Source organism: Scyliorhinus torazame, chromosome 2 (genome assembly GCF_047496885.1).
Source record: "Scyliorhinus torazame isolate Kashiwa2021f chromosome 2, sScyTor2.1, whole genome shotgun sequence".
In the NCBI taxonomy this organism is placed as follows: domain Eukaryota; kingdom Metazoa; phylum Chordata; class Chondrichthyes; order Carcharhiniformes; family Scyliorhinidae; genus Scyliorhinus; species Scyliorhinus torazame.
This window is the reverse complement of record NC_092708.1, coordinates 123,880,927-123,906,182: the sequence shown is the minus strand read 5'-3', so window position 1 is coordinate 123,906,182 and position 25,256 is coordinate 123,880,927. Positions and strand designations below refer to the sequence as shown.

The 25,256-nt window shown below is 47.7% G+C and overlaps 1 protein-coding gene across 2 annotated transcripts in view; it reads right to left on the bottom strand.

Annotated features, from left to right (window-relative positions):
• scrn3 (secernin 3) overlaps positions 1-25,256 on the bottom strand; it is a 61,762-nt gene that overhangs the window by 6,495 nt on the left and 30,011 nt on the right. For both annotated transcript variants that reach the window (XM_072476323.1, XM_072476331.1), the window contains exons 5-6: positions 17,901-18,113; positions 12,056-12,218 (exon numbers count right to left, since the gene is read on the bottom strand). In XM_072476323.1, the coding sequence (XP_072332424.1) occupies positions 12,056-12,218; positions 17,901-18,113 (376 nt within the window). The remainder of the gene's footprint in view (positions 1-12,055; positions 12,219-17,900; positions 18,114-25,256) is intronic.

The window sequence follows — 25,256 nt, the reverse complement described above, 5'->3', positions numbered from 1 at the left end:
ACGCAGTAGCTGTTCCTTGAACAAGCTCCACATTTCCATTGTGCCCATCCCCTGCAGTTTTCCTCTCCATCCGATGCATCTTAAGTCTTGCCTTATCGCATCATAATTGACTTTCCCCCAGATATAACTCTTGCCCTGCGGTATATACCTATCCCTTTCCATCACTAAAGTAAACGTAATCGAATTGTGGTCACTATCACCAAAGTGCTCACCTACCTCCAGATCTAACACCTGTCCTGGTTCATTACCCAGTACCAAATCCAATACGGCCTCACCTCTCGTTGGCCTATCTACATACTGTGTCAGGAAACCTTCCTGCACACATTGGACAAAAACGGACCCATCTAAAGTACTCGAACTATAGCGTTTCCAGTCAATATTTGGAAAGTTAAAGTCCCCCATAACAACTACCCTGTTGTTTTCGCTCCTATCCAGAATCATCTTTGCAATCCTTTCCTCTACATCTTTGGAACTTTTCGGAGGCCTATAGAAAACCCCTAACAGGGTGACCTCTCCTTTCCTGTTTCTAACCTCAGCCCATACTACCTCAATTGACGAGTCCTCATCAAACGTCCTTTCTGCCACCTAATACTGTCATTGACTAACAATTACACCCCTCCCCCTCTTTTACCACCTTCCCTGAGCTTACTGAAATATCTAAACCCTGGCACCTGCAACAACCATTCCTGTCCCTGCTCTATCCATGTCTCCGAAATGGCCACAACATCGAAGTCCCAGGTACCAACCAATGCCGCAAGTTCACCCACCTTATTCTGGAAGCTCCTGGCATTGAAGAAGACACACTTTAAACCACCTTCCTGCCTGCCGGTACACTCCTGCAACTTTAAAACTTTACTCATGACCTCACTACTCTCAACCTCCTGTATACTGGAGCTACAATTCAGGTTCCCAAGCCCCTGCTGAACTAGTTTAAACCCTCCCGAAGAGCATTAGCAAATTTCCCCCCCAGGATATTGGTACCCCTCTGGTCCAGGTGTAGACCATCCCGTTTGTAGAGGTCCCACCGATCCCAGAATGAGCCCCAGTTATCCAGAAATCTGAAACCCTCCCTCCTGCACCATCCCTGTAGCCACGTTTTCAACTCCTCTCTTTCCCTATTCCTCATCTCGCTATCACGTGGCACGGGTAACAACCCAGAGATAATAACTCTGTTTGTCGTAGATCTAAGTTTCCACCCTAGCTCCCTGAATTCCTGCCTTACATCCCTATCCCTTTTCCTACCTATGTCGTTGGTACCTATGTGGACCACGACTTGGGGCTGCTCCCCCTCCCCCTTAAGGATCCCGAAAACACGATCCGAGACATCACGCACCCTGGCACCTGGGAGGCAACACACCAACCGCGAGTCTCTCTCGTTCCCACAGAATCTCCTATCTATCCCCCTAACTATGGAGTCTCCAATGACTAATGCTCTACTCCTCTTCCCCCTTCCCTTCTGAGCAACAGGGACAGACTCTGTGCCAGAGACCTGCACCCCATGGCTTACCCCTGGTATGTTCCCCCCCGCCCCCCCAACAGTATCCAAAGCGGTTTACTTGTTACTAAGGGGAACAACCACAGGGAATCCCTGTACTGACTGCTTCCTCCCAGCCCCTCTCACCATCACCCATCGATCTTTATTCTTCGGAGTAACTACATCCCTGAAGCTTCTATCTATGACCACCTCTGCCTTCCGAATGATCCGAAGTTCATCCAGCTCCAGCTCCAGTTCCCTAACACGGTTTCTGAGGAGCTGTAGATGGGTGCACTTCCCACAGATGAAATCAGCAGGGACACTGTCGGCGTCCCTCACCTCAAACATTCTGCAGGAGGAACATTGCACTACCATCCCCTCTAGATAAAAAAAAGAAAAAGAAAGAAAGAGCTTACCTGTTATTCACTCCCCTTCTCAGCAAGCACTCACTCAGCAACCTCTGCGCCCTGCACGATAACACCTGAGGGAAAATAAAAGAAAAACTACTTACCAGTCACCAGCCAATCCCGAACCTGCAGGCTGTGGCGTCACGGTTCAACTTCTTTCTACTTCTACCTGACCTCGAGCCTTCCTCTTGGTCTTTACAGCGGTTGGTTTTTTTTGGTTAGAGTAGGGGGTAGGGAGGGAAACACTGAAGAAGTGTTTTGGGTTTAAGTGTCACTTGACAACAGCTCCTCCACAAACTACCTTCAAATTAGGGTGACCACAAAGGAGGTATGCAACTTTCCCTTGCAACAGCCAATCAGCAGCTCCGTACTACTGCCCTCTGCTGGATGCTTGTCTTCACTCTAACAGCTAGGGTCTCTAGCTCAGGTACACCTTCAAGTTAGGGTGACCATGACGGAGGTATGCAAATTTCCCTTGCAACAGCCAATCAGCAGCTCCGCTCTACTGCCCTCTGCTGGATGCTTGTCTTCACTCGAACAGCTAGGGTCTCTAGCTCAGGTACACCTTCAAGTTTGGGTGACCTCGACGGAGGTATGCAAATTTCCCTTGCAACAGCCAATCAACAGCACCGCTCTACTGCCCTCTGCTGGATGCTTGTCTTCACTCGAACAGCTAGGGTCTCTAGCTCAGGTACACCTTCAAGTTAGGGTGACCACGACAGAGGTATGCAAATTTCCCTCGCAACAGCCAATCAGAAGTTCCGCTCTACTGCCCTCTGCTGGATCTAATCACTTGCTGCGTAAACATTTTTCCTCATATTACCACTGATTCTTTTGCTAATCACCTTAAATGATGCCTCATGTTCTCCATCCTTCCACCAATGGGAAGTTTCTTTCTATCTATTCTGTATAGACCCCTCATGATTTTGATAACCTCTGTCAAATCGCCTCTCAACCTATTCTTCTCCGAGGGAAACAGCACAAGCTTCTCCAATCTATCTATCTATGTAATTGGAGTTCATCACCCCTGGAACAATTCTTTTTCTAAACCCCTTCTAATCCCTTCAAATACTTTCTGAAATATAGTGGCCAGAACTAGATACAATATTCCAGTTGCAGCTGAACCAGTGTTTTATGCAGGGTTATCACAACTTCTTTGCTTTGTACTCCATGGTCCTCTTAATAAAGCCCAGTATATTGTATGCTTAATTAACTGCTCTCTCAACCTCTCTTGCCACATTCGATGAGTTGTAAACATGTACTCACAGGTCCTTCTGCTCCTGCACCCCCTTTAAAATTGTATCCTTTACTTTGCCTCTCTTCATTCATCCTACCAAAACGAATCACTTCACATTTCTCTGCATTAAAATTCATCCACCACTTGTCTGCCCATTCCACCAACCTGTGGCCTCTTGAAGTTTATCAGTATCCTCCTCACAGTTCATAAATTTCAAAATTTTGTATCATCTGCAAATTTTGAAATTGTGCCTGTACGCTCAAGTCCTGCCACACCCAGCCGTGAATGGCGGTGGACAATTAAACAACTCACTGGAGGAGGCTCCACAAATATCCCCATCCTCAAGATGGAGGAGTTCAGCACATATGTGCAAAAGACAAGGCTGAGGCATTCGCAACATTCTTCAGCCAGAAGTGCCGAGTGGATGATCCATCGCGGTCTCCTCCGGAGGTCCCCAGCATCACAGATGTCAGTCCTTAGCCAATACGATTCACTCTACGTGATATCAAGAAACAGCTGAAGGCACTGGATGCTGCAAAGACTATGGGCCCGACAGTATCCCAGCAATAGTACTGAGGACTTGTGCTCCAGAACTTGTCGCACCCCTAACCAAGCTGTTCCAGTACAGCTACAACACTGGCATTGACCCAGCAACGTGGAAAATTGCCCACGTATGTCCTGTACACAAGAAACAGGACAAACCCAACCCAGCCAATTTTTGCCTATGAGTCCACTCTCCATCATCAGCAAAGTGATGGAAGGAGTCATAAACAGTACTATCAAGCAGCAATAACCTGCTCATGGACATTCAGTTTGGTTTCTGCCAGGGGCATTCAGCTCCTGACTTCATTAAAGCCTTGGTTCAAACATGGACAAAAGAGCTGAATGCCAGAGATGAGAGTGACTGTCCTTGACATCAAGGCAGCATTTGACCGAGTGTGGCATCAAGGAGCCCTAGTTAAACTGGAGTCAATGGAAATCAGGGGGGAAACCCTCTGCTGGTTGGAATCATACCTGGCACAAAGGAAGATGGTTGTGGTGATTAGAGGTCAATCATCTCAGCTGCAGGATATCACTGCAGGAGTTCCTCAGGGTAGTGTCCTAAGCCCAACCATCTTCAGCTGCTTCATCAACGACCTCCCTTCCACCATAAGGTCAGAAGTGGGGATGTTTGCGGATGACTACACAGTGTTCAGCACCATTCGCGACTCCTCAGATAATGAAGCAGTCCATGTCCAAATGCAGCCAGACCTGGACAATATCCAGGCTTGGGCTGACAAGCGGCAAGTTACATTGCGCCACACAAGTGTCAGGCAATGACCACTTCCTACAAGAGATGATCTAACCATCACCCCATGACATTCAATGACATTACCATCGCTGAATCCCCCACAATCAACATCCCGGATAGTTACCATTGATCAGAAACTGAACTGGACTAGCCACATTCATACTGTAGCTACCAAGGCAGGTCAAAGGCTCGGAATCCTACGGTGAGCAATTCACCTCCTGACCTCCCAAAGCCTGTCCACCATTTATAAGGCACAAGTCAGGAGTGTAATGGAATACTCTCCACTTCCCTGGATGAGTGCAACTCCAACAACACTCAAGAAGCTCGACACCATCCAAGACAAAGCAGCCCGCTTGATTGATCCCCCTTCCACAAACATTCAAACCCTCCCCCACCGACAAACAGTGGCAGCCATGTGTACCATCTACAAGATGCACTGCAGTAACTCACCTTCCAAACCCACGTCCACCACTATCTAGGACAAGAGAAGCAGATACCTGGGGAACCCCATCACCTGGAGGTTCCCCTCCATGGCTCTCACCGCCCTGACTTGGAAATATATTGCCGCTCCTTCACAGTCGCTGGGGCAAAATCCTGGACCCCCTCCCTAACAGCGCAGTGGGTGTACCTACTCCTCAAGGACAGCAGCACGCCAAGGCGGCAACTCACCACCATCTTCTGAAGGGCAACTAAGGATGGGCAATAAATGCTGGCCTACCCAGTGACACCCACATCCCGTAAATGAATATTTAAAAAGTCGAGATGATTAATGGACCTGAACTTCTGCAGCGTGACAATCAGAGCCGGAATGCCAGTCTGCTCCTACATTCTTACCTATAAATGTTCTCAATTCCGGTTCCTCTGATTATCTGACTCATGCCAGATGAGAACACAGGGCTCCTGAAACCTTCAGTTGACAAGCCCTGGATGAAAGGAGATTATGAAATGTATTGGTTTAATGCAGTTGGGTAAAGTATCGGGCCCGGATGGACTTCCCATCGAGTTCTAGAAGAAATTTGCAGGGCAGTTGATCCCACTGCTTTTAGACATGTTTAATGATTCCTTGTCCCGGGACTACCGGTTACATTAGCGCAGGCTAATGAAGAATGTGGGTTGTATCAGCCTATCTCGTTGTTGAATGTTGATGGCAATACGGTTGGAGCTCTGCCTTCCAGGAATGATCTCGGAAGAAGACAGATTTTGTCAAGGATCGGCAGCTATCAGCCAATGTACGTCAGTTATTAAATTTTGCCCTTTCCCCCTCCCCAGCGCCCAAATTGGATATGATTATCTCAATGGACACCGAAAAAGCAATCAATAGGATCAAGTGGGGTATCTATTTGAGATTCTTGGGGAGTTGGGTTTCGGGTTAAAGTCTATATCTTGGATTTGTCTTTTGTACAGGGTTCCCACCATAAGTGTTCACACAAATGCCATGAGCTCGGATTACTTTCAGGTGAATAGGGGTACAAGGTAGGGAGTCCATTATCTCCGCTTCTGTTTGCTTTGGCAATCAAACCACGGGCCATAGCGTTAAGAGTTTCCTCTGAGTGGAGGGGGATAAAGCAGGGTGGAAGGGAGCATAGGGTGTCCTTGTATGCAGATAACCTGCTTCTCCACCATGGATGAGATAATGAAGGTACTTGGAGTTTCGGCTCATTCTCAGAATACAAGTTGAATTTGGATAAGAGCGAATACTTTCTGGTGAATCCCCCAGGGAGGGGAGCTGATCTGGGGTGTTGGCTTTTCACCTTGCCAGATCTAGATTTTGTTCTCTGGGTGGCCCACGACTGGACCTCATCTTATAAATTAAATTATGATAGTCTGGTGAATGGGGTTAAATTTGACTTACAGAACTTCCCCCTGTCCTTCGCAGGCAGGGTTCAGACTATCAAAATGAATATCCTTCCAAGATTTTTATTTCTTTTTCAGTGTCTCCCCATTTTTCTTCCCAACTCGTTCTTTGCTAGAATCAACAAGATGATAGCTTCCTTCAATTGGGAGAGCAAGACACCAAGGATTCGGAGGGCGTTTCTTCAGAGAGAGAGAGAGAGAGAGTGCGAGAGGGAGACAGACAGACAGAGACACGGACAGTCAGGCGGTTTAGCATTACCTAATTTATTATTTTATTACTAGGCAGCTAATATTGAAAAAGTACTGGGGTAGCTCAAGGATCTGGATTCCACAGGAGGCACACTTGTAGCGATTCTAGTTTGAAGGCTAGACAACATTTTAAGCTCGGCTCCAAGTCGTTATCAACCCCTATTTATAGGAATCATCTCTTTGCACCAGCAGGTTTGGACTCGAAGTTCAAGTCATGGGGGAAGGAGGGGCTGGAGAGGTTTGGGAACCTGTTTGTGGAGGATAGGTTTGTTGGTTTGGAGGAGCTCTTGGACAAATTCCAACTCATGAGGTCTAATTTATTCAGGTATTTCCAGGTTCGTGATTTATTGCGTAAGGAGATATCTTAATTTCCCTTGGGACCTTCGCCCTCGCTATTGAATAGGATCTTATAACTGGCAGACGTGGGTGAGGGAAATATTTTGGATATTTATGGCCAAGTCCTGAGGTGAATAGGAAGTGGGAGGGTGAGCTGGGTCTGGTTATTGATTGGGGGGGGGGGAAGGGGGGGGTGGGGGGAGTGAGGCTCTTCACGGGGTCAACTCAACCTCCTCCTGTACTAGGCTCAGCTTGATTCAATGCAAGGTGGTTCACCAGGCGCATCTGACCAAGACGACGCGGGGTGCTTTTTTTCTCGGGGGTGGGGGATAGGTGTGAACGTTCTTCTCAGGGGCCGGTGAATCATACCATATGTTTTGGTCATGTCCTCAACTTATAAGTCTCTGGTTCTCCTTATTTAACACCAGGGGCGTGATTCTCCGCCCCCTCCACCGGGTCGGAGAATCGCCGTGGGCCGGCGCGAATCCCGCCCCCGCCGTGTCCCAAATTCTCCGCCACCGGAGATTCGGCGGGGGCGGGAATCGCGCCGTGCCGGAAATTGCGCCAGTCGGCGGGCCCACCCCCGGCGATTCTCCGGTCCGCGATGGGCCGAAGTCCCGCCGCTGTCAACCCACGCCAGCCGGCGTGGATTGAACCACCTTTCGAATGGCGGGACAAGGCGGGCTCCGGGGTCCTGGGGGGGGGGGGCGCGGGGTGATCTGGCCCCGGGGGGTGCCCCCACAGTGGCCTGGCACGCGATCGGGACCCACCGATCCGCGGGCGGGCCTGTGCCGTGGGGGCACTCTTTTCCTTCCGCCTTCGCCATGGTCTTCACTATGGCGGAGGCGGAAGAGACCCCCCTCCACTGCGCATGCACAGGGATGCCGTGAGCGGTCACTGACGCTCCCGCGCATGCGTCGCATGGCAAAGTCATTTCCGAGCCAGCTGGCGGGGCGCCAAAGGCCTTTCCCACCAGCCGGCGGGGCGGAAATCACTCCGGCGCGGGCCTAGCCCCTCAAGGCGAGGGCTCGGACCCTCAAGATGCGGAGAATTCCACACCTTTGAGGCGGCGCGCTGCCGGACTGATTTGCGCCATTTTTGGCACCGGTCGGCGGACATCGTGCCGATGTGGAGAATCCCGCCCCAGGTCAGGGATTCTTGATATCGAACTAGCCTCTTGCCCGCTGGTGAGCATTTGTATAGTTTCGGACTTGCTGGTGCTGCAGACTGAGGTGAAGGTGGTGGATGTTCTCGCATTTGCCTCATTAATAGCCCAGAGGAGAGTTCTGCTGGGATTGAGATTTCCTACTCTGCAGGGTTGAGAGATGAGGCTGGGCATTGTCCCTTAGTGCTGCCAAGGGGACAGTGACAAATGAGTGACCCTCCTCCATTGGGGGAGGAGGGATTCCCCTTATGTGTGGGGGGAGGGGAAGGGGGAAGAGAAGGTGCATGCTGACGAACATGCAGGGGGGTTTTGGTCCTCTATGGCCAGCGGGCAGGGATGTGGTGGAAGGGAGACCAGTTTACTTGCAGATCTCGGAGTAGCCAGGCTTGCCGGCTCTAACAGGCCCTGCGCTGCCAGATCGACAGCCCAAACTGCAGTCCCCAAAATGTTTTTTTTGACTGAGTGTCAGAAGACCTGACTGTTTTTCTGGAGAGAACCTGACAAGTTGTCATTTCGTTTGGAAAATTCCACCCATTTTATGGCACAGAAGGAGACCCTTCGGCCCAGAGTGTTTGCACTGACCATCAAGTACCTATCTGTTCTAATATAATTTTCTAGCACTTGGTCTGTAGCTATCTACCTATCTATGTCCACATTATTTTGTACACCTTGACCATGTCCCCCCTCAGTCTTCTCTGCTCTTAAAAAAAAACAATCCCAGCCTAACCAGCCTCTATTCATAGCTAAAATGCTCCAGCCCAGGCAATATATCCGTGTGAATCTCCTCTGCACCTTTCTAGTGCAAACATATCCTTATGTTATTTACTTTATCTTCCTGCAGAACAAATTGACACTCACTGCCAATATGATCAGTACCTCCACACTTTGCACCTTTACTTCCCTCAGTATTGTTGGGAAAATCATCAGCATAATTCTCCGTTCCTGAGACTAAGTGTTGACGCCGGGGTAGGAGTCATGAACTTCCACGACAGCAAAGCTAGAGTCGTATCGGGACCGATTCAGCGACTGTTGAGGGGCTAGCACTGGCGCCACATGGATTACAATCCATTCCAATGAGAAACGGTGCGGGATTCGCTGGGTCCGTGATTGACACTCAGGAGGATGACAAGCTGCAGCCACATATACACACTTCACTCCCCACACACACCATCCCAGCCAACAAGATGGCACTGGTTGCGCTGGAGTGTGCCCATCCCACTGATGGGTCACCTGGGGCCAGATGGCACCGAGGGGGGTGGCTTGGGGGAACACCCATATGACCTGCGGCCCTAAGTTTACAGTGGGCCGTCAGTGGCATGTGCAGCTGCATGGCTGGCTTGCAGGCTGCGGCTCCGTTCCCGTCCACCCCAGCCCCACAGCCTACCTCCTGACCACTCCCCGCTACTGCCCCCGGCCCTGGCAGAAGCTCCCCCGGCCTGTGGCACAACTGTCAGCACACTATGGTGATGTCGGACACTTTCCTTACCCCCCCCCCCTCCCTCAGTGGCCATGGCGCCTGTTTCATGATTTTTAAAAGCACAAGTGAACCTCACCATCGGGAATTCACCCCTGGTGGAGGTGGAGAATTGCGGAGGCCCGGAGAATACCAGGTCAGGCCCGCTAATGATATGTCAAGGGTGTTTACTGTAGGGCAGCACGGTGGCACAGTGGTTAGCACTGCTGACTCACAGTGCCGAGGCCCCAGGTTCGATCTCGGCTCTGGGTCACTGTCCGTGTGGAGTTTGCACATTCTCCCCGTGTTTGCGTGGGTTTCGCCCCCACAACCCAAAGATGTGCAGGGTAGGTGGATTGGCCACGCTAAATTGCCCCTTAATTGGAAAAAATTAATTGGGTACTCTAAATTTATTTTTTAAAAGGGTGTTTACTGTACGTGCGGAGAGAACTGCATTGCCGCTGCTATCGAAGCACTGGAGAATTGCGATTTGGCCTGAAACTGGTGCCCACCACGATTTCAGCTTCAAAATGGATTCTCCGCCCAATCGCGTTTCCCAATTCCAGTGTCAGCTGACGGAGAATCCCGGCCCATATTTTTCAAAACAATATTTTCTTTTAAAATATGGAAACGCATTGCATTATCTGGGCACTTGGATACTGACCGGATGCTGACCTGGGTTTTTTTTAAATAAAGGGTCACAAGTTCACCGTTGGACTTGGAGTAAGCCTGCCCTTTTCCAAAAACAAAATCACCGTACCAGTACTTGAGGGGGAAGAGCTCTTTGTTTGTTTTGAACCGTAAATCACATTAATTGATTGGGAAGAAACTGACAAAGGCTAGCAATTTATGGAAAATCACATGACAGAGACAAGGGGCATGATTGGTAACAAAGTCAGGTAGCAATCACGTTTAGCCGCTCATTTCCCAACACACTCAGCGCTGAGAAACACATAGCGACTTGCCTAGCACAAGGGGTCTCATCCGCACATAGCCACGTTTTGTACACTGCGGAGCCCCGCTTGCCAGAACTCCCCAGTGTAGCGAGAGATCAGGATGCCTTTTTTAAATGGTGTCCTGATCTCCAAGGCCCCCGAAGTGGCCCCCAATCCCCAGCTTGGCACCTTGACAGTATCAGGCTGGCACCCAAGTGGCAATTAGAGTAGGCCATTTAGCCCCCTCAGCCTCAATGAGATCATGTATAACCCATGATCCAAATCCTTTCCCCATATCCTTTAATCTTTTGGTTCACAGAAATCAGTCAATCGCCGATTTAAAATTCACAATTGACCTTCAAATCAACTGCCATTTGTATAGCTGCTGCTTCGATACGAACTCCTTGAATTCTATTTCCCTAGATGTAAAGGCTAACATTCACTTCATTTTTTGGTATCTTGTCTATAATATTTTAATGATTTTTTTACATGAATTTGTAAGTCTCTGAGCTTTCACCATTTAGAAAATACTCTGATCTATTCATTTAGGTAAAAAGTGGTTGGCCTCACACTTGCCTATAGTAAAATCCATTTGCCATAGCTTTTTCCCATTCATTTAAATCCATTAATATCTCTTTGTAATGTTATGATTCCATCCATACTGCTTACAATTTCACTTATTCATGTTACATTGGCAAAGTTAGATAACATGATAGAGTGCCACATATCCAAGTCATTTTCAAATACAGTGAATAGTGGAGGCCCCAACACAAATCCCTATGAGACATCGTTAATCACATCCTACATTTACTGCCACTACTGTCAGTCACCTATTACTTATGCAATTTCCTAACCAGGTCCATACCTTGCACTCAATTTTAGCAAAGAGTCTCTTATAAAGAACTTCATCAAATGCCTTCTGGAAGACTCCATACGTAACATTTATAGTCAATCCCCTGCTCAGAACTTTAGTCACCTCTCTGGAAATTTCAAACAAGTTTGTCAGGTAAGACCTATCCCTTACAAATCATTGTTGGATCACTGATTAATTGAACATTTTCAAGATGTTTATTCACACAATATACTTGTTAACATGCCATTTTCTTACTTTCAGTTATAACATCACTGTTATCAGTGTTTAAGGGACCACATTTCTCTTAACTGTCATTTTTTTGGTAACATAATTGTAATGGTTTGTGTTGATTTGGATATCCCTTGCAAATTTCTTTTCATATGTCTTTTTGTTGCTCCAACTGTTTTGGGGGCCCAGGGATTTGGGGCTGGGGGCGGGGGGGCTCAAGAGATCAGGAGGCTATACAAAATGACACCTCGATCTCTCCCTGCACTGAGGAGTTTCGGTGAGTGGGGCTCCTCAGTGCAGAAAACGTGCGGCCTTGGTCGTGCGTTCCCCACGGAGGCCTCGTTTCTAACTGGAGTCACGTTAGATAGCATTGTGGTTCTCAGCATTGCAAGTGCCGGATACGCAGCTAAACGCGCTCGCTATAGGACATAGTTACCATTTGATTAAATCGCGGCCTTAAGTTTTGATTTTAAATTACTTTAATTTTGTTTAATCCTTAGTAAATGTCGTGTTAACACTGAAAATAAAATAAAATTAATGGTTTGCTCAATAGAAATGTCTTGTGTCCATTACCTCTCAGGATAAGGAGTTCCTGTAAAGAAATGAATGCAGTGCAGGTTGCTGTCCATGGGTAGAATAGAAGCCATGCTCCCTGTTGTCATAAAACCACCTTCCATATTAATACCGCTCTCTTTGTCCCGAAGAATATCCATCATGGCTTCAATTGTAATGTTTCCTATTAAAATACATAAGCATAACATATACTTAACTTGCTTGTTCATAAGCAAAGAAGTAATGATGATAGCATATCAACAACAATTTATACTTATATAGTACCTTTAACATAATAAAACGTCCTCACAGGTACTTTCTAAAGCAAAATTAGACACTAGGTCACATAGAAATTTAGGCAGGCCAAAAGCTTAGTCAAAGAGGTATGTTTTAAGGAGTGTTTTAAAGGAAGAAAGAAGAGATTGCAAAGTGGAGAGGTGTAGGGAGAAAATTCCAGAACTTCAGAGCCTAGGCACCAGAAAGCATGGCTACCAATGGTGGAACAATGAAGCAATTAAAATCAGGGATCTGCAAAAGGCCAGACTTAGGTGGACATAGATATCTCAGAGGGGTGTTGGGCTGGAGGAGATTAAAGTGATAGATTGGGGCAAGGCCATGGAGGAATTTGAAAACAAGGATGAGTATTTCAAAATCGTGAGCCATGCAGATCAGCGAGAACAAGGGCGACAGAGAATGAGACTTGGTGCGAGCAAGGACAAAAGCAGCAGAGTTTTGGATGACCTCAAGATTATGGAAGATTGAATGTAGGAGGCTAGCAAGAAGGTCATTAGACTGGTTAAGTCAAAATGTTACAACGGCATAAATGACGCTTTCAGCAGCAAATGCCCTGGGATAGGGACGAACTTGGGGAATTTGCAGAAATGGAAGTGACCATAGGTGTGGTGATGCAGATGAGGTTAGAAGCTCAAATCAAGGTCAAATATGGCATCAAGGTTGAAACAGTCTGGTCCATTTCCACACTGTTGACAGGAAGAATGGAGCCAGTAGCTAGCGAAAGGAGTTTGGAGTGGTAACCAGAAACAATGGGCACGATTTAATGAAAAAGAAACACAGTCCTGTTTTGGGCACGTTGAGCAGGGTGTTTCTCGGCGCTGCCCTGCTATTAAATAGGACTCTGTTTATTCGGGCCTTGGTGAGGGACACCCTGCCGAGGCTGCATTTCTCAATTCAGTAAGAGATCGGGGTGCCATTTTTAAATGCCACCCCGATCTCTTGAACCCTATTGCGGCTTCCGGACCCACCTCTAAACACCCCAACTTACTGATTAGGGGATTCTTGAGCCCCCCTCACAAAGGCAGGGCACTCCCGGACCCGATCCGTCCCAGAGAGGGCGAGATCCAGATTGTGACATCTTGCGAGACCTGGTTAGAATTCGCGAGGCGTTCTGAGCATCGTAAATCTCATGAGTCGCCTATCGCGAGATGTATCGGCCTGATCGGGCACAAGGTGGCCATACGATCGCACCCAATCTTTTGGTCCTCCCAACACTTGGAGAAAATTTCTGCTCATCCAGTATTAGACGTCGGCTAAGTAGCCTTATAATTTAAAAACAATGGAGGAAAAATCGGGAAAGGTGGTGACGGATGTCATCTGCATAAATGTGAAAACTGATGCTGCTTTTTTGGATGATGTTGCCGAGGAGGAACGTGTAAATGAGAGATAGGAGGAAGCCTAGGATGAATCATTGATAAATCGAAGGGATGAAGCCAGAGAATTTAATTATTTGGCAAAATGAACAGCCATTTACTATTTACAAGCTGTCAGAAATGTCTAAACTCTTCCATTCTGTGTTCCATTTTGTAAAAATAACTTCATAGCAATAGAATAAGTCAACAAATTGCTCACAATTGTTGCATGAAATCTTGCAATATGGAACAGTTTTAAAGAAACAAAATCTTGCAATTACATAGTGCCTTTTACAACCTCAGTGTGCTCCAAAATAGGAGCCAATGAAGTACTTTTGCAGTGTAGTCGTTTGGTAATGTAGAGGAACACAGACAGCAGTTTGTGTATAGAAAATTGATAAAGGTCTCACAAACAGCAATGACATAATGACCAAATAATTTCTCTTTGTGTTGTTGGTTGAGGGATAAATATTTGACATGACACCAGGGAAAACTATTCTGCTCTTCTTTAAATATTGCCATGGGATCTTTTGCATCCACATGGAAGCTTTGGTCTCCTTATTTAAGGCAGGATATAAATGTGTTGGAAGCAGTTCAGGGGAGGGTTACCAGATTAATACCTGGGATAAGCAGGTCGTCTTATGAGGAAAGGTTGGACAGACTGAGCCTGTGTCCATTGGAGTTTAGAAGAGTGCAGGATGGCTTGACTGAACTTTATAAGATCCTGAATGGTCTCGTATTCACGTGGACATGGAAAGGATGTTTCCTCTTTTGGGTGAGTCCAGACCTCAGGGGCACTGTTCTAAAATATGTTTCCCTTTTAGGACAGAAATCAAGAGACTGTTTTTTCTCTCCGAGGGCTGCGTGACTTTGGAACGCTCTACCTCAGAAGGCGGTGGAGGAGGGGTCTTTAAACATTTTTAAGGCGAAGGTAGATAGATTTTTGTAGGCAAGGGGATCAAAAGATATCAGGGTAGGTGATGATGTGGAATTTAAAACACAAACAGATCAGATGTGATCTTATCAAACGGAGAAGTAGGCTCAAGGGCCCAATTGGCCTACTCCTGCCTCTATTTCATTTGTTTGTGTTCGCGTGGCCTTGGTCTAACATCTCAATTGAAAGGCAACATCTCCGACAGTGCATCCCTCCACTGAAACATCAACCTATATACGCTCAAGTCTCTGGAATGAGGCTTAACGTAGGACTGAAATACAAGAGAGCTTCCATTAATTCATGGTTGACAACTTAGAAAATAGTTCTGTTACACAACCACTCTTACATTAAGTTGATTATTGCTCAACAAACACCATATTTTAGACTTAAATATTCTCATGGCATACAGCAACCTCAAGAGTCTGAACAGACAAAACGGGACAGGAAAAGGCATGCAGGTCCAGTGAGCCAATCTTGTCAAGGTGTGCCTCCTACACACCATTTATTCACAAAAGAGTGAGCATCATTTAATACATTTGGTGCAACCTCTTTCCATGTAGTGTTCCAAGCATGAGAAATACAGAAATGCTAGCCCACCTCAGGGTCTATCTAATTACAATCCCTTTGTATCCAATCCAACCATCTCGTTGAGGAGTTCACAACCTTTGCGCAGGTTTCTGTTGTTTACCTCGTCAATTGTAGGCCTCGTCAAAAAGAAAAAGGAGGCATTTGTCAGGGCTAGAAGGCTGGGAACAGACGAAGCCTGTGTGGAATATAAGAAAAGAAAGAAGGAACTTAAGCAAGGAGTCAGGGGGGCTAAAAGGGGTCAGGAAAAGTCATTGGCAAATCGGGTTAAGGAAAATCCCAAGGCTTTTAATACGTACATAAAAAGCAAGAGGATAGCCAGGGAAAGGGTTGGCCCACTGAAGGATACGTAAGGGAATCTGTGTGTGGAGCCAGAGGAAATGGGCGAGGTACTAAATGAATACTTTGTATCAGTATACACCAAAGAGAAGGAATTGGTAGATGTTGAGTCTGGAGAAGGGTGTGTAGATAGCCTGGGTCACATTGAGATCCAAAAAGACGAGGTGTTGGGTGCCTTGAAAAATATTAAGGTAGATAAGTCCCCAGGGCCTGATGGGATCTACCCCAGAATACTGAAGGAGGCTAGAGAGGAAATTGCTGAGGCCTTGACAGAAATCTTTGGATCCTCAAGGTCTTCAGGTGATGTCTCGGAGGACTGGAGAATAGCCAATGTTGATCCTTTGTTTAAGAAGGGTAGCAAGGATAATCCAGGGAACTACAGGCCGGTGAGCCTTACGTCAGTGGTAGGGAAATTACTGGAGAGAATTCTTCGAGACAGGATCTACTCCCATTTGGAAGCAAATGGACGTATTAGCGAAAGGCAGCATGGTTTTGTGAAGGGGAGGTCGTGCCTCACTAACTTCATAGAGTTTTTCGAAGAGGTCACAAAGATGATTGATGCAGGTAGGGCAGTGGATGGACTTCAGTAAGGCCTTTGACAAAGTCCCTCATGGCAGACTGGTACAAATGGTGAAGTCACACGGGATCAGGGGTGAGCTGGCAAGATGGATACAGAACTGGCTAGGTCATAGAAGGCAGAGAGTAGCAATGGAAGGGTGCTTTTCTGATTGGAGGGCTGTGGCTAGTGGTGTTCCGCAGGGATCAGTGCTGGGACCTTTGCTATTCGTAGTATATGTAAATAATTTGGAGGAAAATGTAACTGGTCTGATTAGTAAGTTTGCAGACGATACAAAGGTTGGTGGAATTGCGGATAGCGATGAGGATGGTCAGAGGATACAGCAGGATTTAGATCGTTTGGAGACTTGGGCGGAGAGATGGCAGATGGAGTTTAATCCGGACAAATGTGAGGTAATGCATTTTGGAAGGTCTAATGCAGGTAGGGAATATACAGTGAATGGTAGAACCCTCAACAGTATTGACAGTCAGAGAGATCTAGGTGTACAGGTCCACAGGTTACTGAAAGGGGCAACACAGGTGGAGAAGGTGGTCAAGAAGGCATATGGCATGCTTGCCTTCATAGGCCGAGGCATTGAGTATAAGAATTGGTAAGTCATGTTGCAGCTGTATAGAACCTTAGTTAGGCCACACTTGGAGTATAATGTTCAATTCTGGTCACCACACTACCAGAAGGATGTGGAGGCTTTAGAGAGGGTGCAGAAGAAATTTACCAGGATGTTGCCTGGTATGGAGGGCATTAGATATGAGGAGCGGTTGAATAACCCCGGTTTGTTCTCACTGGAAAGACGGAGGTTGAGGGGCGACCTGATAGAGGTCTACAAAAGTATGAGGGGCATAGACAGAGTGGATAGTCAGAGACTTTTTCCCAGGGTAGAGAGGTCAATTACTAGGGGGTATAGGTTTAAGGTGCGAGGGGCAAGGTTTAGAGGAGATGTATGAGGCAAGTTTTATTACACAGATGGTAGTGGGTGCCTGGAACTCGCTGCCGGAGGAGGTGGTGGAAGCAGGGACGATAGTGACATTTAAGGGGCATCTTGACAAATACATGAATAGGATGGGAATAGAGGGATACGGACCCAGGAAGTATAGAAGATTTTAGTTTAGACGGGTAGCATGGTCGGCACAGGCCTGGAGGGCCAAAGGGCCTGTTCCTGTGCTGTATTTTTCTTTGTTCTTTGTTTGTACCTAACTGTGAGTCAGTGGCCAATTTCTAAAAGTCTCTCCCACAGCCCCCATGGGAATCAAAAAGGATTTTCAAATTGAAGATGTGAAGTTTCCTTCTGAATAACCAAATTAGGGTTAGGGTTAGGGTTGTCCATTGTTTGGATCAGAACTTCCACTCTCAAACTTCCATTAGTATTCCTCCAATTACTACGAATCAGCAGGGGGATGTTTGCCAAGTCAATCCCTCTTATGCAAACTTTTGCTTATAAAAAGTCTTAATCTAGTTTTATGTCCAAGTCCTTTCTGTGAACAAAACGGCCAAACTGTGACACCTACCATTCTGAAACTTATACCATACATCATTCATGGTGAAAAGGTATATTCACATGTAAAAGCATATTAAATAAGGTCTTCTCTTGAATACAAAAAATAAGTAATGTCTTTGTTGACTATATTTGTTAAGAAAAAAGTTGAAAGTTACCTAGAAATATTTTTGGCCAACTCAGAAGCTATGCTCTTTTTTATAAGATTTGAGAGGTATTTGCTGAGCGAATATACCAACTAACGTTTCTATATATGATTGACCATTTTAAAGTTAATTTTCTTTTTTGTTAATTACCTTTATGTTTATTAAGAAGCTGCAGGCCAGTACAGTAGCGGTTACCAGTTTCAGTCATTTTAGCACTGTCTTGATAGGAATACACAGCAGTGAAATTGAACTCTATTTTACCATCCCACCAGCCTTGACTCTTTGCATAACTCCTCATTTCTGGATGCTCTTTATTAATCTTCGTTGTAATGGAAAGTTGGTTGGAAATATTTCGCACCCCCTCTACGTATAAGAACAAAAATAAAATACACAAATCATGCATTTCATCCACTTTTGAACATTAATGAATAATGTGATTGGGTGTGATTCAGCACCCTGTTACGCCCGGTGTGGATTCAGGTACAATGGGTGAAACATGCGCGAGCCCCAAATCGGATTCCGGGCACAAAACCTTGCGATCTGGATCTCTCCCTCGCTGGACGACATCCCGATCTGAATATTTAACGCTGGATTCACTCGGTGCACAGGACTCACCCTCCGCATCTAGGAGACCTCGCCAGGGCACCGTTTAGTACCACACAAACATGGATCAGTCATAACAGCACCTGTGGCCATTGGAGATTCCCAGACGATCGGGGACAGGACAAGGTGGCACCCTGGCACTCCGAGGCCAAAAGAAACGGCAAAATGCCATTGGTTAATGGGATAGTTCTCGGCGCTGCAGCCGCCGAGAAACACCCCACTAAACGTGCCGTTCAGTGGACTTTATGATATACTAACAGCCCACATAAATGTGCCATTTAGTTAGCAGTACTTTTCAATCACTCTTTTATAATTATGACTGCAGGCCTCTTAATGAATAAATTACTACAATGATACCATAATAAAATCACCAACATCAGCAGGTTTAGAGTGCCGACTTTGCTTTGTTTTGCAGGTTGGGATTTTCTATTTCCTTCCATTGATTTATGGACAGCAGCAGAAAAAGCAGTTGGATTTCCCACTGACACTCTTCTATGCACTTGCAAATATTAATGTTGAATTTGTGTTGCAACAAAATACATGCTTTCAGTTGGTAATTAATCACAGCAGTCCCCAACTGGGGAAGGATTAGAGAATCATTGTAAGAGTATACAAACCAGTTCACTCAGTCTCTGGGAGAGTCTGTATCGCTTTTATGTCTTGGAAATAAACCTGTTTTCAGGTACAGGCTAGCTTCAGACTCATTCTTCTTCAACATACAATTATTGGAATCAACAACCAATTTTTAATCTGAAGTAAGTATTTTAACATTATTAAAGGTGCAAATTGCGCCTGATTAATGTAGACACCCATTAATTATTATTAGCAGCAGATGGATGGGGGAAGAGACGTCCCTCCATCCCCCACCCTGCAGCTCTTTTCCGGTGACGGACGTGGCTTTCCTTTGGCCGCTGGCAGAATCTTCTGGTCCTGTTGATGTCTATGGCATTTTGCGTGACTCGCTCATCCCATCGGGGAACCCGCTGCAGGAGAGGCCAGAAAATCCCATCCTTAATGTTTAATCATCCACAAACTCTGCAATTGATTGCAAGCCAATCGATTACATAAGCATTTGGTGAAGGAGTGGTTTTGGCCGGGAGTGAAACAGAATGAGTGTCAAACCCACTTTGTGGTGTTGGGTGTTCTGACACACAGATGAGCCAACACAGTTGCATATGGTACAACGCTTCTTTATTTAAACTCACTATTTACAACTTGGTCTTTGCACTCTGCACGTGGGGGGCTCCCTGCTTGTGGTGTTTCAACAGCTCTTTCTTGTTTCCTTCTCCCCAGACCTACCGACCTCCAGGTGTCGTGCTCGTGCTTTTTATGTGGTTGGTGTTCTTGTCTGTGATTGGTTGTGGTGTTGTGTACTCTGATTTGCCTGTTAGTGTGTCCATCATGATGTGTGTGTTTGAATATCATGACATCCCCCCTTTTTACAAAGATATGTGCCTACGTGGTAATAAATATGATCGTGACGTGAGTGCATCTAAGAGTGTGTGTGTGTCGTGTGCAGCATGTGTCTATGACGGAACTATGTACATGGGGCGATGTCGAGTGCGTCACATGAATCCAGTTGTACCATAACATAACAGAAATGCGAACGAGAGAAGAAGAAAAAAAATTTGAACAGTTGTCCAGTCAGACGACATCTGGAACGATAAACAACAACAGGTTATCATGTAAAATTGTCCAACTTATTAAACATATGAACTGTATTATAAGTCCATTCTAATGGGTTTGCGACGAATTCGGGTTGACCGCCTTAAGGGTGGATCAAGAACCACCGGCTGCTGTGCAGGCATGGCCATGGGTGGCGATGGAAAGGGCGTGATGTGCGGCAGCTCCACAAAGTCATCCTCGGAAGCCTGTTGAGGATCTGGCGTGTTGTGTGGCTGTGAGCGTGGAAGTCGGCGAAGGGCGCGCCGATTGCGGCGACGCACGGAACCATCCGGCATGCGAACCAGGAACGAGCGGGGAGCCACTTGTCGGAGGACTTCGGCCGGTGCTGACCAGCCACCATACGGTTGATGGACGCGTACTTTGTCTCCGGAGGACAGGGGGGGCAGGTCCGTCGCTCGTGTGTCGTACCGACCTTTCTGGCGATCACGCTGCAGTTGCATGTTCCGAAGAACCGCCTCATGGTCTGTTGTCGGTGCTAGGACGGAAGGTACCGTCGTCCTGAGGGAGCGACCCATTAGTAGCTGCGCTGGCGAGAGGCCCGTGGATAACGGGGCCGATCGATAGGCCAGCAAGGCAAGGTTAAAGTCCGATCCGGCATCAGCCGCCTTGCACAGGAGCCGCTTTGCGATGTGGACACCCTTTTCAGCCTTCCCGTTCGATTGTGGATGCAGAGGGCTGGATGTCACATGAGTGAAACCATATGCTGCGGCAAAGGACGACCATTCACGGCTGGCAAAACAAGGTCCATTGTCTGACATGACAGTCCTTGGAATGCCATGGCGAGCAAACGTTTCCTTGCAGGCCCCAATGACTGCGGACGACGTCAGATCATGGAGAGGCATGACTTCCGGGTAGTTTGAGAAGTAGTCTATAATAACAATGTAATCTCTGCCGAGCGCGTGAAATAGGTCAACACCCACCTTCGCCCAGGGGGACGTCACCATCTCGTGTGGTAGAAGTGTTTCCGGAGGTTGCGCTGGCTGAAACCTCTGACAGGTTGTGCAGTTGAGCACCATGTTGGCTATGTCTTCATTAATACCCGGCCAATATACCGCCTCCCGGGCCCTTCGTCTGCATTTTTCGACGCCCAAGTGGCCTTCGTGTAGTTGACGAAGAATCATCTGGCGCACACTGTGTGGAATGACGATCCTATGCGATTTCATAAGGACCCCGTCTATATTGGTGAGATCATCTCGCACATTATAAAACTGGGGGCACTGCCCTTTTAGCCACCCTTCCGTCATGTGGCGCATCACTCGCTGCAGCAGAGGGTCAGTCGCCGTCTCTGCGCGTATGTGGGCCAGACTAGGATCATCAGCTGGCATATTTGCTGCTGTCAGAGTCACGTGTGCCTCAATTTGACGCACGAACCCCTCCGCATCTGGTGGTGTGCTCACTGCTCGGGAAAGAGTGTCCGCCACTATGAGTTCCTTCCCCGGAGTGTAGATCAGTTCAAAATCGTACCTCCTGAGTTTAAGTAAGATGCACTGGAGGCGAGGAGTCATGTCGTTCAGGTCTTTGTTAATGATGTTGACCAGGGGGCGGTGGTCAGTTTCGACCGTGAATCGTGGCAGGCCATACACATAGTCGTGGAACTTGTCCAGTCCAGTTAACAAGCCCAGGCATTCTTTTTCGATTTGCGCGTAGCGCTGTTCGGTAGGGGTCATGGCTCGTGAGGCATACGCAACCGGGGCCCATGATGACGTGCTGTCTTTTTGCAGGAGTACCGCTCCAATACCAGATTGGCTGGCGTCTGTTGAGATCTTTGTAGGGCGAGTCGTGTCAAAGAAGGCCAGCACTGGTGCCGTGACCAGTTTGTGCTTGAGCTCCTCCCATTCCCGCTGATGCGACTGGTGCCAGTTGAATTCCGTCGATTCTTTTACGAGATGGCGCATGTTTGTTGTATGAGAAGCCAGGTTGGGAATGAACTTCCCAAGGAAGTTGACCATGCCCAGGAATCTTAAGACAGCCTTCTTGTCAGCCGGTCGTGGCATGGCTGTGATGGCGCTAACCTTGTCTGCATCGGGACGGACCCCGGACCTTGAGATGTGGTCCCCGAGGAATTTCAGCTCCGTCTGGCCGAAAGCACACTTCGCACGGTTGAGACGCAGGCCATTTTGCCGTATGCGGGTGAAGACACGTCGAAGACGATGCATGTGTTCCTGCGGAGTGGTGGACCAAATGATGATATCGTCCACATATACACGTACCCCTTCGATGCCTTCCATCATCTGCTCCATAATGCGGTGGAATACTTCAGATGCCGAAATGATGCCGAATGGCATCCGGTTGTAGCAGAATCTGCCAAAAGGGGTGTTGAATGTGCATAGTCTTCGGCTGGCCGGGTCCAGTTTGATCTGCCAGAATCCTTTGGACGCATCCAATTTAGTGAATATGTTGGCTCGCGCCATCTCGCTGGTGAGGTCTTCTCGTTTCGGGATGGGATAGTGTTCCCGCATGATGTTGTTGTTCAGATCTTTTGGATCTATACATATACGGAGCTCGCCAGAGGGCTTCTTTACACAGACCATGGAGCTGACCCATGGCGTGGGCTCCGTGACCTTGGATAGGACCCCTTGGTCCTGAAGAATCTGCAGTTGTGCCTTGAGGCGGTCTTTGAGAGGTGCAGGAACCCTGCGAGGTGCGTGAACGACAGGGATGGCGTCCGGTCTGAGTCGAATCTTGTACGTGTGTGGCAATGTCCCCATGCCTTCAAAAACCTCCTGGTTGTGAGCGAGGAGGGAATGGAGATTCGCGTGGAACTCAGCATCCGGGAAGTCGGATATCTCATCTGGAGAGAGAGACATGATGCGCTGTACCAGGTGAAGGACCTTACACGCTTGTGCGCCCAGTAATGAGTCCTTTGATGAGCCCACAACTTCGAAGGGGAGTGTGGCCGTGTACCTCTTGTGAGTCACCTGTAGCTGGCAAGATCCTACGGACGGGATAACGTTCCCGTTATAGTCAACCATCTTAAGCCGGGATGGTGTGATGGGTGGTTTGACCTTCATGGCCTGGACTGCAGAGTAAGCAATCAGGTTGGCGGATGCGCCGGTGTCCAGACGGAAGGCGACGCGCGATCGGTTGACCGTCAGGGTGGCACACCACTCATCGTCTGGATTGATGGCATTGACCTTGTTGACATCAATGACGGCAACTCGGAAGTCATCCTGGTCATCTGCATCACTTAACTGGAAGTCTTGATGCGTGGGCTGGACGGTCCTGACTCGTGTGTGAGGTTGTCGAGGATGCGCCGGATCCATGGGTTGAGCCGCACGACAGCGGGCTGCGTAGTGGCCTATCATGGCACATCTGTTGCACTGTCGGTATTTTGCAGGACATTGCCCTTTTAAGTGTAGACCTCCACAATTGCTGCACGTCATGACGTCACGACGTTCGTTGCGCCACTGCGCATGCGCAGTGCGATCTTGCGGTGGGCGCGCCTGCGCAGTGCGTCCCTCGTTGTGGCCGTTATTTTTGGCGCGCACCTGCGCGGGAGACCGCGAAAAGCGCGGGAAGCGACCGCTGTCGTCCGGGCCGTGGGGCGGGAAGAAATCGACGGCCTGGATGCGTTCAACGTCGTGGGCGGCCTGGCTTGCCGATTCGACGGCTGGGGACCCCCTCCGTGCCAACTCGGACGCCTGAAATCGGGCAAAACGGCAGGTAGCATTTTCATGGAGGACACAGGCTTCCACAGCAGACGCTAAGGTGAGGCTCTTTATTTTAAGAAGCTGCTGGCGTAGGCCACTATAGGCAACGCCAAAAACAATCTGGTCCCTGATCATGGACTCTGTAGTGGTGCCGTAACCGCAGGACTGCGCTAGAATCCGGAGGTGCGTCAAAAAGGGTTGAAAAAGCTCCTCCTTACCTTGCAGGCGTTGCTGAAAGATGTATCTTTCGAAAGTTTCGTTTACTTCAGTTTGAAAGTGCTGGTCCAGTTTGAGGATGACCGTGTCATATTTGGCCTGGTTTTCGCCTTCTTCGAACACCAGTGAATTAAAGACATCGTTTGGGTGGGGGCCTGCGTAGAAGAGGAGCATTGCAATCTTCGAATCATCCGAGGCATTCTGTTTTTCGGTGGCACGGATGTACAGGTCAAATCGCTGCCTGTAGAGCTTCCAGTTGGTGCCTAGGTTCCCCGTGACTTGCATCGGCTGCGGTTTGCCGGTGTGGTCCATGTCCAGAATGGCAGGTTGGTAGGCAGGTATCGATCCACTCCTGTACCATGTGGTGTTGGGTGTTCTGACACACAGATGAGCCAACACAGTTGCATATGGTACAACGCTTCTTTATTTAAACTCACTATTTACAACTTGGTCTTTGCACTCTGCACGTGGGGGGCTCCCTGCTTGTGGTGTTTCAACAGCTCTTTCTTGTTTCCTTCTCCCCAGACCTACCGACCTCCAGGTGTCGTGCTCGTGCTTTTTATGTGGTTGGTGTTCTTGTCTGTGATTGGTTGTGGTGTTGTGTACTCTGATTTGCCTGTTAGTGTGTCCATCATGATGTGTGTGTTTGAATATCATGACACACTTGATATCATCAGTTTGGTGACAAGGAGGGGGAGATAATCCGACCAAAATCCTTATTCGAGTACTGGACCCTTACTGACAATACCTTCTCCCACACACCCATCCATCCGTCACTGGAAGAGTACTCTCTGCATGTCATCACACCGTGACTGAATATACTTGGATTGTCTTTTGCTCCCCCCAGCCAAATTACCAGAGAATTCATTTTTATGTTCTGCTGACCGAGCGTTAGAGCAAGAACAGTCTCTGGAAATAGTACAACTTCATACCTAAAAGTGATGTTGTGTGTGCCTAATGTTTTTATTCCTCCTCCCGCAACCCAATATAGACAAACGGCTATTAAGTAGCAACAAACCACGGGGTGAGAATACAGCTGACAGCAAGATAACAAGGACCCACAGGGTACTGTTTTGGCTGCTGGTGATGTTACAACAGCTAGGTACTGAGAAATCATGCAATGGAAACAGGATAACTACAAATGATTAATTAGATTTTTGCAATCGGAAAGCAGTACAGGACCAATGGGATAAAATAATGGGTACAAGGTCCGTAAAAAGAAGCCAATATATTGAACTTCATATTCTGACTGAAAACAACTATGAAGGCAACTGGGAGCATCAAGAGCACATTCCATTCTGCTGCTACTGGCATTTTCAATTTGGCTAGAAATTGATTTCTTAAAGTATCG